Raw genomic sequence first — 17,774 nt, 5'->3', positions numbered from 1 at the left:
CTGCGGCTAGTTGGCCAAGTTGTAACTGTTGCCTAGGTAAGTTTGCGTTTGACTCGGCAACAAATCAAGGCAAAAGTTGGAGAATATTTTTATGACTTTCTCATAAGTTCGTCCGCACGCAAGGCAATTTTTCAATTTTGTGCCACGCTGATAGGCTCGCACGATTTCCGCTGACTTGACAAATCGTGCAGGAATGAAATGTAAACCTTTACGAACAAAAACTTTCATTCCAACCCGCTGCCCTCTCTATATATTCATGCCCTTTTTTTATGCTGCTGCTTATTACGTGCGCGTGTTACCAAACACGGAATCGTCACAGGATCCGCAGGACCCTCCGCCCAGGATGATGATGATGATGAGGAGGCACAACCGTCGACCCAAAGGGACTTTTCGGGTGAGCCTAATATGTTCTGGGGCTTGCGGCCTGGGCTTAAGTGAAATCAACGAGAAATATATCCATTTATCTAAAGTAAGAAATCATAAGCAATCAAATGCAGTGAGACTTTCAAAAGATACTCTATGTTTTTTGGGGAATAGTTGAATGGCTCAACTCACTAAAATGAATGTTATAGTATGACGCTGATTAAAAGTAGTTATCATATCTATCATTTTTGGAGGCAAAAATAATGTATCAATCTTTCATTTATATTGGTTTATATATTTTCTCTGAATTATCTGCTAAAAATGAAATACAATTTATGCAAGAAATATAAAAATATACCCCATTTTCTGTGCTTGCAATATAACAAGCTACAAATTCGCTTCAATATATATATTCTATAGCCAATATACTCAGTCTAAGTCCCCTTAAGGACTGCACTTTGGAGGCAAGAAATCACGACCAGGACCACCAGGTTGCCTTTGCTGCTAACACTGTCCATTCATCACTCAGAAAAATTGAGGAAGCAAAAGGTGGGGGATTTAGGTGGCGAAAAAGTTGAGTTCAGTCTGGAGAAAGATGAATGACTTGACAAATGCGCTGGTCATGAATCAAATATCAATTTGACAAGCGGAAAACTCCAGAGAAGCTCAGGTGGCCCATTCCCTTGTCCCCCCCACGAAAATAATCCCAACTTTATTCAATTTAATTGCGGCGGACCCAGTGTAAGTGACGTTGAGCTGTGTGGCCAAGAAATTTTCGACTAGGATTAAACTTCAAATTCGCCGAGGGGCCAAAGATTAATGAAAAACTTTATCGGTGCACTTTGCAATTTGCGCCGAAAGTGTTTATTAAGTTCGGCTGCAAGTTAGATTGGCCTGCTCCCGAACAAAAGAAGCCAAGGAGCCATCATCAAAACTCGACGACGTTTCATTAGCAGGCGGCGAAAAGCTGAAGGACAGATCGTCTGGGGGAATTTGCATAGGCAAAACAGGCAATACGGGCAGGCAAAACACACACATCACATTAATTATAAACAAGCCAGCCGCATCCGCTGGGAATTTCTGTGGGGTGGGATGAGTCCAATCTACTTGATTAATAGTGTGCAAGAGGCAGGAAGCTCGAAATCTCTTCGTCACTCGACTCGACTGTCCCCGCTAGATAAATGGGAAAAAGCAAACAATTAACCCAACAAAGGCAGTGTCACCTGCGTCTCGTTTTCAGGGCGGAGATTGGGGACTAGAATCCCCATTCCCCCATCCCAGGCTGCTTTTCAAACAGCCGAAACTGGACAGAAAACGATGGAAATAGTCCAACTTCCGGGCGCTGCACTCCGGGCGTTTCCATTTTTATTGCCACTGTCCGGGAAAAAAATCAAGGCAGGACCCGAAAAACGAAACCGGAACTCGAACGGATGCCAAATGCCACAGTCAGTTTTTGCAATATGTCGCCAGTCGATATGGCATGGCCATACTCCTATCTATCTATATATCCTCGGAACTCCGCTTCTCGTTCCTCATTGCCATGCAAATCTATGCCAAACCCAACGACATTTATGCCTTCAAAGATACGGATACTTTTTCCGTTATGCATTTCGAAAGTGCGCCGGAAAAAACGATTTAAAGTGATCGATGAAAAAGTGAGATATAATTGAAGAATGATGACTGAGCTAATTAAAATCAGTTTTTATAAAAGAATTTTAAGATCAGGCATCAGTAAATTTTTTTAAATCTACTTATTATTTATTTTCCCGCAAATCTTGCAAACTTTCAAGCCAAGATGCATAGCTTTCCTAACCATACATCTTCTATGTTATTATGGCTTGGATCATTATTTACGCCGTCAACAGTCCTTTCAAATATTTAAAAAATATGCAAATGCACCGAATGCAGAGTGGGTGAGAGAAATTCCACGGGGTCGAGACAGCTTAGCAAAACGAAAAATGCATTTTTCAATGAAGCTCGAGGGCTAAAAACTTGCATTTGCATGCGTAAGCTAGTAAAAGCCAGGGACCCCGACCACGAAACATTTGAAATGAGGTTGGCGCGGTGCTATTGCTCAGTTGAAATGTGGCCAAGTCGGAAATGGGAAGCTGGAAAAGCGGAGTTGAAATGCGGTTGGTTTGGGGATATTATTAAAAATTCCCGCAATGCCAGTGGCTGTGAAGTTTAGCAATGCGAAAAGGTGTTAGAAAATACCCAGATCATTACTCGGGGTTGTCTGTTCCCCAACTCCGAAAGTGTGACAACCCATTTCCTAGCTGGTTAAAACATTTGAAACACTTTGGCAACAAAGTGCTTGGAAAGTGCTGACGAAACCCGCATTCCTCCCTTTTTTTTTGGTCCAAAAAACGGAACCATCAATTTCTAATAATGTAATTTGGTAAACGTCATTTTGCACACCGCCCGAGGGTGGAAAACTTTCTCTGGCCCACTCCCTTTCCACACTTTCATCACGTACAGCTGGGGATAAATTTGAATTGCCAAAGAGAAGCGGGTAAAAAAATGTTGTTTAACGAAGGCAGTTAGTCAAATATTTGCAAGTTGCATCAGCAAATGCCGAAATGAGCAGGGAAACTGAAACTCAATTACTGGCCATGACACCTCACAACAATTGCGTCGGAAAATTCAGAGGGGGTGGTGAAAAATGGGTGGGTGGAAATTGCCAGGGGGATTGAGCCATCCACACCCACATCGAATGCAAATACAAGCCAGAAACATTCGCACGCTTCATCCGGAATAAAATTTGGGTTTTACAAGGGTGGGCAATCATTTCCATGGGTGCAAGAAATTAAAATCTAATAACACAGCTCAGAGCATAAATATTTGTTATACTTTCCATATCGAGTTAAGCCTTAAAATCGGAATAGGAAAAGGGGACGCTCCGGTGACCTTTTCGTTCCACCCACACAACCCCTGTTTATAGTTTATGGTCGCCAGGAAAAAGATGCGAATCCGGAGGAGGGATGAGATCCGGTAGCTACATAAAAACAAATGATTCAACACTCCATAAGCCCCAGAAGGAAAGGTGGGCGGTGGACTGTGGTGGGTGGTGTGTGTGGTGGGTGGTATAAACTCCAGGGTAACTGCAACAGACATCCTTGATATGTCCGCATGATCCTGTTGGCAGGGGCAACCTGTGCAACATTTTCCCGCCGTCTCACCTCGGGCTTCTGCTTCTGTTTTTCCGCCCGTCTGCGATGCTCAAACTCTAACTCCATTTCCCCAGATTGCTCTTTGTTGTTTCGTCCCCCTTTATTTTGCGGTGGGTTTTTCGGTGGTTGCACTGCCGAGGGTTGACTGTATAGTTATCCTTTCACTGATCTAATGATAGATTGTAGTTTATTACTTTGAGAAAGATGAAATCTACCATTGTAATCACTCAAATCTGACAGCTATGAACAAAATTTGTTTGTTTTAGATTTTTATCGCCTAATATGGTTTTCATCAAAATGAGAACTCATAGTATTTGATTACCCTTTAATTTCATTTAAAAGGAGAGCCAAGATATGTTTACCAATATTTAAAACCAAGTAATTTTTAGAAATGGGTTTATATACTGCAAAATGTATGTTTTTCTAGATTTTTTCTGTCCTAGTTTGCTCAAGCAACCCTCTTAATCCGGATGTTAGCCCCCGCATCATTTTAGAGCTTAGACTAGCAGAAACTTCCTGAGAAAGGGGTTGTCTACGGCAGGTCTATTACAGGTAGAAACAACAAACACACACACACACACAGGAGGGTAACTTCTGCTCTTTGGGTTTCCAAGTTTCTAAATGAATTTAGTTCAATTTGATTATGACTGAGGCACATATTGCATTTCATATTACGATCCTTGCTGAAGTTGACGTTTAGTCGATGAGCTTAATCTTTGCAGGAAATTTATTTCAGCACCCTTTTAAAATTTTTCCCTCTGTTCAGTGGGCGTGATTGATGGAATGGAATTTTTTCCTTTTACTGTGCAAAATGTCTTTGAAATTCAATATGCAGCTTGGGTCCAACATTGGCCAACATCCCCCTATCGAAGGCCAATACAAAATCAATTATGGGAATCAGCGCGCCTGGGAACGCACACACACACACACACAGATACCATATATCATGGAGGTCCTTCGAATCGTACGTGCGTGTAAAGCAAGTTCTAAGCCTGTGTAAAACTATAAATGGCACACAGGACGCGGCGATGTCGCCTGCGTAGGCTTAAGTGTGTTTGACTGCGGCTAATATTTATTTCCGGCAAATAAATCCTCCCCAAACCCAATCCCAAGCCCAAGCACCCCTCCCCAGGACGTAAAAAGAACAGGATCAGCAAACAGCAAAACAAAAAAGAAAACACAGTAAAACCAGGTTATTAATTTCTCACAAAGGGTCCCACAAATGTATCTATAAGGGTAACCTTTGATAAAGCAGCGGGTATATCGATTTCAAAGGAAGAAAATAATGTTTTGTTATGCTACAAATTATACTACAAATATTCCTGATAAATACAATATTAAAAGGTTTTTAAATATATAATTTTTTACTAGAAGTATTTCATATTATTTATAGTTTATCAACCTTTTTTATAGGGTATTTCCGGATTCCCTATTTCTTCCATTTTTTTTTTTTTATTTTATTCCCCATAATGATCCTGCACTGGGACACATTTGGGCATTAGTTTTATGGCATTTATGTCGCAACCCCAAAGTAGCAGAAAAACAGCGGGAGCCAGGGACAAAATTCGTTATTGATAGCCCCCTAGTTGGGAGATATGTTGTATGTGTTGCCTACATTTCGGGTGCACATCATAAATTTCCATGTCCACACTCCTCCTACCATAATTCTCTTAACCTTCTTCACCCTTGGTTTCAGTTGTTATTTGCTTGTTATAACTCTTATCACTAGGTTACGTTGCTGGCCATTCATCTTGTCAATTCTGTGAGTTGTTGTCTCTTCTAATTAGCTACAAATCTCAGACATTTGCTCTTGCCGTTCCTTTTTGACAGCTCTCCATGATAAATATTTAATGCTGTTTGGTATTTCCACAAAAACTCAGTGATTTCCCAGCAAGAAGTTAAATTTAAGCCAGTTGGGCAGGAAATCCGATCTGAGCAAAAACTGAGGTACAAAAGAAACTCTGAGTACTTCGCCTTGGAAAGATTTTTACTGCCTTTTTACCTTCAAAGTTCATAAGTTTTTAAGTTGAAGTTAGTTTTTAGTGACGTTATATAAAGGATTATATAACAGTTTGTATAAGTATAAGTATATTTTTTTATTTTTTATTTTTTTTTGGTAATAATCTATTTCAAAAGCAAACCAAAGTTTTGCAGACATTTATGTTTACTTCCATTTACATTTGTGCAAAGTGTGTCAGCAAAGCCATTTTGCTGAGGTAACTCTATCTCTGATTCTCGACTTTGCTTTACCAAAAAAAAAAAACCATACAAGGGAAAACTCCTTTGCCGGCATTTTGCACTGATTTATTTGCCATGTTTTCTTACCTTTCAAATGCACAAATACGAGTATACAACAGCTGGGTAGAGAAAAATGAGAAAGATAAAAGGCATTTTGCGCCAAAAGAAATGTAAATAATTGCGTCGAGGAAATCTTTCAGCTCTTTGCCAAGAAATGCCAGAAACAATGCAATTATTTTATGTGCTCAGCATTCTTGGCTGCATTGACTTGTAAATTAATTGCATATTTTCGAAGCCCTAAGTCTGGCTTATGGCATAAGCGGGCCCAATGCAAGCTGTGTTCCAGCCCAAAGGCGAAAAAACAAAAACTTTTAATTAGTTGTACGGGCAACAATAACAACAAGATGAAGAGCTTTGGGGCTCAGAGTAGAATTTAATAAATAAATTTCCCAATAAGCCAAAAATGCGCAATTTTCAGTTACCCACTGCAACTAGCCGAGAAAGCAGTTTAAAATATGCATTAACTGGTCGAAAGCGCCGGCAAAGTGCCGACTGCAAGCCTCCGTGGAAGCCTGCCCAGTCTGGTTAGTGGCCAAAAATTATGGCTATAATTTTTCACAGCTCCCTAAAAGAGCCAGAACAGCCGGAACGAGGCCCAGGAAACTTTCCCAGCTCCGCTCCAGCGATTATCCCATAAGCAAAAAAAAAAAAAAAAAACAGAGAAAAAGGAAACCTGAAACTTTTCCCTTTTCAACATTGCTGGTCTGATGCATTTTTGCAATAGGAATAGCAAACCCAGGAAGCAAAACAGGAACTGGGGACATTATAAATCTGTCACGATTATTGTTAAATAATGCATAGGACTTGATGTTTTGTTTGGCCAAAGGCAAGGCAACTAAGTCGCCATCCAGACGCGCCATTTTAAATTTAAATTCAAAACTTGTTGGCTTACCTCAAAATTTTAAGTCCTTTGGGATAAACAAGTTTCGCCACTTTTTAACTAGTTAGCACTTTCTTTTGTGCATTTCCTTAAATATTGAATAAGGTGCTTTAACACTTTTTTTATGTAGCTACTTTCTCTAAAAGAATACACATTTTAAGTTACTTAAAAGCCAGATTACAAGCTGCACAAGTTTTTAAGTTTAAAGTTATTATATTTATTTTATAGAAACACCAAGTTTTACAACTTTATGAACCCCAAGCTGCCTGAATTTAATTTCAAGAAAATAATCATTTTTCCAGAAACCATTTGCAGTAAACGCCAAGCGCTTTAGTGAACCATTTCCCCCGAGAACCTAATCTTCGGCTCCTGTTCTATATTCTGCCGGTCTATTACTCTAACTCCAACTATCATTTAAAAGTTGGGGGGGAAATTCCCCGGCTGGAAAGCTTCTTTCTACGTCTGTTTGAGTGCTGTCTGGACGGCCTGACATGTTTTAAGCATAAGTGCAACGCATTTAGCTGTCATGGCTGCATTCTGAATTCTGCAGTGGAGTGCGCCAAGGAGGCGGACGAGGTGGATCCCTCGTCCTGGCTGACTGCCTTTAATGTCCCGCATGCGGCCACTAAGTGACGTCGACGGTGCCTCCGTCCATGTAAATAAAATGGATCCGAAAAACCCGAGGCCTGCAGCTAAGGACACTCCCCGAACGGCCGACGAATTGCAAAACTTTAAGTGTGCCGGAAAAATATGAAATGTGCATTTAAGCAAAGGCATTCTCCCCATTTCCCATTTTCCATTTCGAGCCGGAAAATGGAAGAAAGAGGAAGCCGCTGTCCCTGTCACATGTGCAGCAAACTGTGGCATTAATAACGCCGACGTCCATTAAAACAACTCAGGAAAATGCCTCGAAGGACGACTGAACTGGACTGCAAAACAAATTAATGCAGAAAAATTAAAATTAAAATTATTATTTCACCCCCTGCCCCCCAGTAAGTATTTTCTCTATAAATTGCTGCTTAATCTGTTTCTGTTTTGCGGGTGAGAGGGAAATGCCCAAAGGACATCATGCTGGGCAATGAGTTGGAGCTTTTACAATATTGACAGTCGTAGTTGCAGTTCCTTATCGAGGACATCCGTCCTTGCTTAATTGTTAAATGCGAAAGCGAAATTAATTTCCGTTGAATCGGACCTTTGTTGCCATTTTAATTCGCTGTTGTCTGAAATACAAATGGCAAATGGACTCACGTGAGCTTGATAAATTAAATCCAGAGATGATTAACCTTTTGAAACGAGAATTTTTCTTTTCAGCTCTTATCCAGTTAATCCCTTTTCAGGTTTAGTTAAATGTACTGTATTTTAAAGTAATGTATTTTTAAATAATAATTTTTCCTGCAAGTGTATAACATTACCAATTAACCTTTAAAATCGTTTTGATTTTATAATCCCCTTGTGAAAAAAACATGTATCTGGTTTGAACAGTGCATAAAATGCAACATAATTTTTGCTGCAAAAAGCAGTAAAAACCCAATCCATAATTATGAACAATTTCGCACATATGGCAATGGCATTTTCCGTACATTTGTCGCCGAAGGCGCAACATAATTATAAAATGCATTGAACATTTATTGCCGGTCATAAATCAAAAAGTTATCGAAATGAAATCCCCACCCTTGGCCAGCTGAACATCTGATAATCACCAAGGGAATGCAGCAGCCGTAGTAGCGACACTTTTTACAACTTATTGGACTAATCAGGGGCGTTTCGAGGGGAAACGGGGGTGTGTGTGTGTGTGGGTAGGTCCATAAAGTAGCCACAGGACACGCGACTCGGGAAAGGACATCCCCTGAATTATCCTTCACCGCGGAAGAGCCACCCACCCTCTCTGCAAAGGGTAAACGATATTTGGGTGAACAACTAGCGAAGTAGAGCCACCCTTTTTCGAGGGTGCAGCCAAAGCCAAAGCGGCAGCATCCTGTCGCTGCGGCAAGGACACCAAGGACTATGCCTGACAGTTGACAGCTTAGCGCCTCGCGACAAGTCCTGTGGAGAGAACTTGGTGAAAATTCCAGGAAAACTCGCCGGGTGCGCGGGTGTGTAGTACGGATAGCAAAATTGCATGCCTCACTGCTGTTTGCAATTTGCAATTGAGACTTTCGCTCGAGCAGGGGGCAAAGTCACGTCACAAAATTGTCTAAAATTTTCACTGAAACGGCCAGTAGCCTAAAACAGACCTAGGCCAAAAATCCGTTGACCAATTCCCCAGTTTGTGAAGGAGGAAGGGGGACAGTAATTTATGGTTATGGAAGCGCCAGCCGCCGTTTGCATAAATTCCGAAAATGTTTTTGTTTGCTTTGACTTTGATGGAAAGTGGCATTCGAGTTAAGTCGGCGTTGCGATTCAGTGGCATTCGAACAAAAATGGGGTGGAATATGTGAAGTGGAAAAGTGTGGTTTAAGTTTTGCGAGCCAAACTGGGCAGACAATTACAACACTTGACTCCTGATGCTGCAGCTGTTTGTATCTTGATTGTAACTTCTGGTTTTTGCTGGCGATAAAAATTTCGAAACAAATGAGTTGCTCCAGGGAGGTTTTTGTGTAATTGTGAAAGGAATTCTTTGGTTTAATGGAGCTTGGTTATTAAGATAAAGTTGCATGAAAAACGGGCAGTTTCATTATTTTTTCCAGACATACCACTTGATAAAAAAAATAATAACAAAAGATTAAAGAAATAATAGTATGCTAGATGTGCAACTCAACACATTAATTATACATATTTTCTATTCTTTTTTTTTTTTTTGCGAACGACTGTCCAGTGTGATTTGATATTATTATGTTTTTAATTACAACCCAAGGAATTGTTGTAGCTTAGCAATCATTCTGTTTAACCAACATATGTACATGAAATTCGCACCACCTTCTCGAATGACCTATTTTTCCTCAATTTCTTTTTCTCCTAACTACGGAAACTAATTTTCCCTTCTCAACTACATCCATTGCAGGTATGACAGCATTTCACCTTTGAGCCCGCCAGCTGATCCTGTTCTTGGCCCCGCCCGCGTATATCAATTTACATCCCATTTGGTGCAGGACTCCCTGTACTTCCCCTTCAACCCTCGGCTTTTGGAGAAGGCCTTCATTTGCAGCTCACCCGGCCATCTATCCGACCAACAAACCCGACAAACCCACGAACCAACCACCATGGGCCGCAAGGATATGAAAAGCAATGCACTTGACACTTTGCAGGCCACTCCAGTGGGCCAAAAAGTGTGCTTCACTTGATGTCCTGTCGTCGTTTCATTAGATGGTCCAGACAGCAAAAAATCGCCCCAAGAGCTTCCCATCACCGAGGGTTGTGATGGTTTCTTGCCTTTTTTTTTTTGGTAGCACGCCCGCCGCCTCAAAGCGAAAATGTACGAGTACTACAGCGCGCATTTTCAATTTGCAAATGATAGAAAATGCCTGTGGCAAGGAAAATTCGTAAGAGGCAAGGGAAAGAGCTTATGTGGCCCGCGTATAAGTGCACCCACTCCGAAAACTCAACACTCCATGGCAACAATTTTAATTCAATTCCATTAAAAGTCGCTAAGATTGAAGCGCAGCTGGTGTGTGTGTGTGTGTGGTTGTCGTCGTTGTTTCCTTTTGGCTTTTCCTTTCCCGCTTTTCTTTTCCAACCTGTCCCTCACTTGGGCACACAATCAAACTAATGTTCGGCGGTGGAAAAACTAATGAAGCGCGCAGTGAAAACGCGACGATTGATTGCTCCCCGGGGGCAACAAGAAATGGGGAAACAAAAGCCAGAGAAAATGGGAAAGCCAGATGCAATCCAGCAGAACCAAAAGAGGGCTTCCTGTTGGCAAAAAGCTGCCTGCCTGATTCTGGGAAATCATTCGCAATGCATTCGAGGCAGTCGAAAACTGCACTTCCACGGCCCTGTGTGTGTTTTTTGATAATTTATACCCAACGATTCGGCAACTGGGGGTTGACAATTGCTCATGGACTTTGCGTGGGTGGTGTGCTATCGTCAATGGGGTGGTGAGGGTGAATGTAACACCTCCCCTGGGGTGTTTCAAGATGCATAATAAGACTTGTTAAGTTGCTCGCTCGTTAAGATAAGTGAGCCGGCAAATGGCGACAAGTGCGACATCGGAAACAGCCCGCAATGATTACCGGCTTAAATTATACATATATATATCGTAGATAAGCCGATGCGACCTGCTGTGTGGGGTGCTTCCAGTGGTTAATGCCGCGATTCGCATTACGGTAAGAGGATTATAGAGAAAATGGATGAAAGTTAGTTAAATGCCCTGGGAATATTGCTGAGGGCACAAGAGCCCCAAAAAATAAGCCATAAGGTAACCCGAATGGCTATAGCATTATGTATCCACTTTTTTGGCTGCATCTTGGCATAAATACGCAGATTTACATAAAATAATGTGCAAGTGAATTGAAAATAAAGAAGATTTATATTCCTATTCTTGTCTTAAAAGCTTTCAACAGAAATTTTCTAAATGGAAACTCTCCCAAGCATCCCTTCCCAGAACTTCAGCCGTTTTCTTTCGATGTTCAAGTGGCATAGGGGCAATTTTGGTCCGATTTGAAACGTTTGTAATTGCATTCTTAAACGAATTGCATTCAAAATTTTCAGTTGCCATGTGATTGAATTTTTGACCTTTGTTTAGGTTAGATTTTTCCAAATCTCCGATGATACAGATAAGCGACCCCAAGAGGGGCCATAGCTTCGACAAGTTTTCGGTCTCTCGAATTCTTATTTAAATATATATTTCATTGGCCCAGTAACATAAGTCGCCGGGCCTTAGTAAAAATTATTTTAGACTCATTAGAGTGTCCCTCTCCACGGAAATCTTTAGTAAAAGGCGAAAGATTTATTCGACAATTGAAGAGAAACCAGAGTGATTTCATCCATCGAGCTCTATGCCTATTGCTTTATTATAAGCCAGAACTGTTTGGGAATTATAGAAGCGGCTGATGAAAATAAGTTGAAAGGTGGTAGCTATTACAGTTAGCTACCTGAATAGGGTACCTCAAAGATCCGAAGGGAAGTCTTGGGTTTAAATTCGACATCCATGTTGCGTAGCTGGAGATAAGAATACAATAACAAGATTGGTCTTGGTTATCTTATTGTGAAATTGTATTTAGCAACGCTGTTTTCTTTATAAATCGCGTTTCCGCTAACAATTTTGTCATAAACATTTTAAAAACATTCACGATGAGGACTTTTTCTCTGATTTGCTTTGGCTTTCTTATCAACAACTCAAGCCATTGACTGCCGGTTTAACGTGGGCTGTTTTCCACAGGGGGAATTTGCGTAAATTCCGATGGCATTCCTTGTTAACATAGGATGGTCAACCAAGACTTTACCTAGCGATTGAAACTGTAAATAATAAACTTCAGAAATCATCCCTTAAGGTATACTTCCCGGACTCTCGTGTTATTTTTAAATACACCAATTCCCAACTGGTTCTAGCTCGGCCTTTATGAAGGCCTCTTTCTTTGGTTTGAGGGGTTATCGCTTCTCGGCCCTATGGCTAAGATCAAAGTGTAGTATCTGTTCTTATCAGCTTAACATCTGATAGTTCCTCCATTGGAGGACAACAAATGTTAAACTGATTTTTGGAACCAGACGGAGTGCTAGGGGCTTGCTCCACCTCTGTCGCGGGTTGGCCCGGTATTGCAGTACCGCCGGGACTTCGGCCCAACTGATTGATAAATTTCATTATGTGCTTTGTGCATTTGAATCTCCTTGATAGATGGAAAACAAATTCAAATTTAAGCAAACTCACCTCCATGTATCCTTGGACACTGTCGCACTGCTGGAGCACCAGGATGGCCGGATTGGCCCTCAGTTCGTCGGGCGAGCAAGGCGATAGAAATCCACTGTCCGCATCGCTGTGAGTTGAAAGAGGTCGTGGCTTCCGTATTTTGTACTGGACATGACGACTGGGCACTGGGCCAGGATTGAACAACACATAGTTGGACTCCGTGGGAACTGTGTGCGATCTTTGATCCTTTCGCTGCTGCTGCAAAAGTTGTTGCAGGTGCAACATGTGATCCGTACTGACCAACTCGGATATGGCCCTCTGCTGTTCAGAGGCATCTTTATTGCTGGACTTTTTGCCACTTCGAAAAGGTGAAAGGTTCAGAAAGGTCAGCTTTTTCTTCATCGATTGCTGGGCGGGATTTGGCAGAGAACAGCTGCCTGCTGAACTGGCAGAATTCGTGGAGGTGGAGGACTCAACAAGGGCAGTTGAAGTGGTTTCCGTATCCTTGGACTCCTGACTATTCGACATACTAGCTGTGTTTTCCAGTTCATTGAACAGCTTTTCCAAATTCTGCTGCTCCAGTTTGGCATTCACCAGCTGTTCGTTGGTATAAGGATTTGGTATCCCAATGTCCAGAGAAAAGTCACCCGGTTCAATGATAAAATAGTTGTGGTGATCAAAGCTGGAAAGGATCTCTGAAGTTTTGGGTGTGGGTTCTGCTTCAGATTCGGCTTCTGGCATGCCAGAAGTTTCTATGATAATCGTTTCCTCTAGCTCCAGCTCCTCATTGTCGTAAATGACCTCCGGCACCATTTCATCTTCGTCCTCGCAAACTAAATGCTGCCTAGAACTGAAGAGGGGATCCCGCAAGCCATGCGAATTGGAACTAGGATATCTCATGGCTTTTTCGTTGATGAAGTCCACCGGATCGAACAGGCAGTAGTTCTCCATATGCGAGGTGGCAGCTTTGCGTTGTCTCACTGGCAGATTCTTCAGCTTCTCGGAGTAATCGGCCACGTCCTCATTATTGTTCGCTGATTCCGGAGCCGGCGGTGGTGGCGATATTTCCTGGCTAATTGGACGCTCCTCCTGCTGTTGCAAGGACTTCTGCGAGCCGCGATGCAGGGTGGCAAAAGAGGCCGCGGGCAATGCAGTTTTTCAGCTCACTCACTCGTCCTTTGTAGGGACTTGATTGGGCACTGCTGCTCAGTATGGAGGCCTCATCGATGCCCAGCTGCTTGCTCAGCTCCTTGCGCTCCTTTTTGCTCAGAACGACCTTGCCCCGGCTCGGAGTATTTGGGGCAGAGTGCAGCAGACGCGAGGGCATTTGGGAAAGGGGCGGTGGTGTCGGCGGCGGTGGTTCTCTATAAGGTGGCGGACCCACCAGACAAGTGGCATAGCTAACCGGCAGATCCGGATATGTGGCATTCTGACCCGATGTCGTGGGCTCCGTGGGCAGGAACTCCAGTTCCATATAGTTGGCATGCGGCACTGACTTCTGTTGACTCTGCTGATGGTTGTCAGTTCTTTGGCCCTTGGGCTTGGCGCCCAGTTGGTTCTCCTCGTTGGCATTGCGATCGGGTTTGGTCGACGAACCCGGTCGCAGTTTACCCGCCTGGCTGGACATTTCTACGATTTCATTGCCGCTCTTTTGGGTTCAGCACTTTTCACTCACTCACTCACAAATTTTGTATACATTTTTTTTTTATCCACGCTTGGGCAAAATTAATGGTTTCATAAATCTTCATCTTTATGGTGGGCAAAAAGGCGTTAATGGGTTTTCTAGTCTCACGCAAAAAAAAAGGGACTCTTTCTCTCTTTCTGTTTACATTTGCGCTTGTAATTGGATTTTTGAGCTGATGCATGTCAAAGTTAAATTAAAACTGACCCAGCGAGTTGGGTGAAAAAAGAGTTGTATTTTTATTTTGGATGGATGTTGGATGGTTGTTTTTGCGGGCAAAGTCATGGTCATGGTTACGTCGTGGTTTTGTCTGCTTTTGAAGTGTTTCAGTGCGCCCCAAAACAATGCCAAAGTCGAGGTTTTTATAATTTGTCTACAAAAGCAATTAACAGGAATGCCACCGCTTCAAGGGTTATGAAAAAAGGTGAACAATACATATTGAAGTACTGTATGTTCCGTTTTATCTTAAATGATGGCAATAAAGGTCGATATCCAAATGAAATGTTCCTAAGGGTACAATATCTCCAAATGTCTTTAAACATTTTTAGAAAAACATAGATATTTTCCTCTTTAATTCCATTGCACACATGTATTTCTTTATTCAGTCACCGACAAAAGCAAAAGTATTTTTCCCCTTTTTTGTGGAAATACTCAATAAAAATGATTGTACGTAGAAGGTGGAATCGAAATTCAATACGAAAATGCATATCAAGTGCTCACTAAAGTTTCACATTTGATTAAGTTTCGTTTTACCTTCAATTTCCCCCCAACAATTGCAGACATTCCAGAGATATCAATAACAAATTGCCAGCAAATGGTGCCATGAATTTATCAAGTGTAAAGCGAAATGAACAAAAGAATTGTGCAAAACTCAAGTTCAGGTATCTATTTTATTAAAAATGCTTAAATAAGTTTAGTGGGTAAATAAGTGTTCGAAATAAATAAAGCAAACATTTAGCTGAACAAAAATGCGATTATCTCTGCATTGTTCCCACTAAACAAACCGAAAATAAACTTTTCGCACTAGAGTTTTAATTTCTTTATTTTAGGCCACTCACAGAACTATGACGAGGCAGCAAAACCGGAAAAGAACAATTTTCCTAGGCCACTGTGGGGAAAACAACTGAGAGGGAAAACCGAAATGGAAAAAGTTTTATTGGCAACAAATTGAAAACCGCCTGGCCATTTGAGTCAGTGAACCAACAAGTTGCATAATTGTTGGCGCATGATAAAATTAAACGCCCTGAAATGAGCTGATGTTCCAATGGCTCCCGTGGCTCCTTCTGCCACCTTTTCCGTTTCCGTCAGGCTGCAGGTGGCATAAAATGAAAGAAGTTACTCCACTTAAGTGGAGTTTCCCTGCCGTTTTCTCTGTGTTTCTGTGTGGGTTTCTGTGACTGGCTGTCTGTGTGTCTGTTAGCTTCGCCCCATAAAGTATACACAAAGTAATTTGCAATTAAAATGTTAATTTTTAATTGAATTGCAGATGGCAGTAGGCAATGGCACTAGTCTCGAATACTGAATCAAGTTAATTAGTGCCAGCGAAGGTGGCGCAAAAAGGGATTGCAGCAGTATCACTTCAAGGTTGATTAATCCAGATTGGAGTTAAATATGCAAATGAACAAACTTATTAAATGAATTAAACCTATAAATATTTTGAAAGCTAAACTTTAAGTGGGTCAACACATTACTTATTCGCTTTAGTCGTTTGTTAATTTTCATAACTAAAATATTAGTTAATAAACTTACTAACAGCTTAGGCAAACCATAAATATTTAATATTTGTGAAATAATACCTATTTTTTTTATTTAAAGAAAAAGAGCTTCCCTAATATTCCCTTTTATCTCATCCCTTTGGCTTTAAGTCGATCTGTAAGCCACGTGGCTTGTGCACTCCAGCATCACCTAATCTCTGACACTTTCGGTTTCTATGACTCCTCACATAAAAAAAAGGAGGAAAAGCAGCGAACGAAAGAAGGAAGACAGGAGACAGGACTTAAAGTTAAACACTTTTGCTCTGAGGTTGAAGTTACTCGCACTTCATCTGCTTTTGCTCCAGCCTCCAGCTGGCAGCAGTCAAAGTTGACAAAATACTTGTCAAGATTTCTGCATTGAGTTGTGCCGCAACCTCCCAGTCCTCGGATTTCAACTAGTAATTGCAGCACTGCCGTGGTCTCTTCCAGTTCTGCTCCCAAAAAAGGAGAGGGAAGGGATCCCCATTTCCAACCACCGGGACTCCCGACGTTTTGCTGGAGGCCATCAAGCCGCAAACTTTACGAGTTGATAGCTGAAATAAAGTGGAGCATGCATTGCGGCGCTTTTAGCCCAGCCACCCACTTCATGACATCATTTTATTTGCACTCAATCTCGGCTCCCTCAGTGGAGCTTTCTGCGCCCAACGCGCTGTGCAAACTTCGCTGCCAAGTTGGTTAGAAATGCTTTTGATTTGCTGCTAAGTTGACCAACTCCCCCTCGACTCCTCAACCCCTCCACCCGTCAGCTTCAAACCACTTCTCCCTTTTTTTCCTGACTCGCTTTTCATACGAAACCCACTTAGAAAAGTGCACGCTTTTCTTTCTTTCCTCCAGTTGCTCTTATTTTCACCGAAAGCCCAAGCAAATCTAAAGCGTTGTTTAAACAAAAACGAAAAGTATAAGTATGGCAATGCAGAAGTAATCACTGAGATTTTTAAGTGATAATTAAAGATCTGTTTTAAGTAATAACTATTATTTAAAAGTGCAATTTAATCAACGCTATAAATAAAAATATTCTTTTATAAAACATCTTGGTGAATAATTCATATTAAATAATAAAGCAAATATAAAACATTCTAACATTTTTAGTAAGCTATCCTTTAAATTTTTATACATTTTATATTAATTTTGTTAATAATTGAATATCAATAATCAAATCAATCTCCATTTACCCCAATCTCTTTCATAGAGTATAGCAAAGTAGTAAAGCCTGTGCCAAAAAACCAAAGTAAGAAAACGAGAAGAACAATGCATATGACAGTTTGAAACACTTCTAAAGACTTTTGAGTTATGCCGCAAGTTGGGGGCGGTAGGCGTGGCACCAACCGCTCTAGCTGGAGGGCAAAAAACAATAATAAAAACGGAAAAGAACTAAAGCAGAATCTATGTGCAATTCAATTAAAGCGCAATTTGCAAGCAGTCATCGTATTTTCGTTACTTAACGAGCCAACTGCGCGGAGGTTGAAGGATAATGAGGGGCATTGGGGGGATGGGGGAGATGGGAAATTTAATAAGACCCATCGAGTGGGGAAAACGGAAATCGCTTGAGGAAATTGTGTGTTTCAAGCAAAAGCATACATAATAAACTCATATAAAAGATTGTTGCATACTTCGGGGAGCAACCAGGAGCGGAATGGCGGGTCGGCGGCATAAATACCCATATTTGCAATTCGGAAAAGTGGAAGCGGATGGAGAAAGGCGGCAGGGGGGAGTCTGGAGACAGGCGTATATCCTCGGGCGGACAACGGCGAACAGGAGGAAAATTGCGAAGGAAAACCAGCGGGGACCACGTCGAATGTTATTAAAAAAACGAAAGCAAAGCAACGCTAAAACAGCAGCCCCTCTC

General features: G+C 41.6%; 1 protein-coding gene and 2 non-coding genes across 3 annotated transcripts in view; 1 reads left to right on the top strand and 2 right to left on the bottom strand.

Annotated features, from left to right (window-relative positions):
- Positions 1-17,774, bottom strand: part of LOC108098314 (protein sickie) — a 145,118-nt gene that overhangs the window by 123,714 nt on the left and 3,630 nt on the right. The window contains 2 exon segments of the mRNA XM_017201127.2: positions 12,515-13,627; positions 13,629-14,241. Of these exon segments, the coding sequence (XP_017056616.1) occupies positions 12,515-13,627; positions 13,629-14,120 (1,605 nt within the window). The 5' untranslated portion in view covers positions 14,121-14,241.
- Positions 11,500-11,627, bottom strand: LOC122320663. The gene has a single exon (XR_006245767.1). It is a non-coding gene; the product is annotated as a U5 spliceosomal RNA (small nuclear RNA).
- Positions 12,240-12,435, top strand: LOC122320666. The gene has a single exon (XR_006245770.1). It is a non-coding gene; the product is annotated as a U2 spliceosomal RNA (small nuclear RNA).

The sequence above is a fragment of the Drosophila ficusphila genome, unplaced genomic scaffold (genome assembly GCF_018152265.1).
Source record: "Drosophila ficusphila isolate 14025-0441.05 unplaced genomic scaffold, ASM1815226v1 contig_712, whole genome shotgun sequence".
NCBI classification, from domain to species: Eukaryota; Metazoa; Arthropoda; class Insecta; order Diptera; family Drosophilidae; genus Drosophila; species Drosophila ficusphila.
The sequence above is the reverse complement of the archived record's forward strand: the minus strand, read 5'-3'. Positions and strand labels throughout refer to the sequence as shown.